The sequence below is a fragment of the Piliocolobus tephrosceles genome, chromosome 21 (genome assembly GCF_002776525.5).
Source record: "Piliocolobus tephrosceles isolate RC106 chromosome 21, ASM277652v3, whole genome shotgun sequence".
In the NCBI taxonomy this organism is placed as follows: domain Eukaryota; kingdom Metazoa; phylum Chordata; class Mammalia; order Primates; family Cercopithecidae; genus Piliocolobus; species Piliocolobus tephrosceles.
The window spans coordinates 21,075,180-21,075,400 of NC_045454.1; the positions used below are offsets into that span (position 1 = coordinate 21,075,180).

At 38.9% G+C, this 221-nt stretch overlaps 1 protein-coding gene across 1 annotated transcript in view; it reads right to left on the reverse strand.

Annotated features, from left to right (window-relative positions):
• ZNF850 (zinc finger protein 850) overlaps positions 1-221 on the reverse strand; it is a 145,623-nt gene that overhangs the window by 122,108 nt on the left and 23,294 nt on the right. Inside the window, exon 4 of the mRNA XM_026449426.1 lies at positions 1-221. This exon is cut by the window's left edge and continues 611 nt beyond it; it is cut by the window's right edge and continues 872 nt beyond it. Coding sequence (XP_026305211.1) covers positions 1-221 — 221 coding nt within the window.

The window sequence follows — 221 nt, forward strand, 5'->3', positions numbered from 1 at the left end:
TTACAATCATAGGGTTTCTCACCAGTGTGAATTCGCTGATGTTGAATTAGTGTTGAGCCAGCAGTAAAAGATTTTCCACATTCTTTACAATCATAAGGTTTCTCACCAGTGTGAATTACCTGGTGTCCAATTAACCCTGAGTGAAAAGTAAAAGATTTTCCGCATTCCTTACAATCATAGGGTTTCTCACCAGTGTGAATTCGCTGATGTCGAATTAGTGC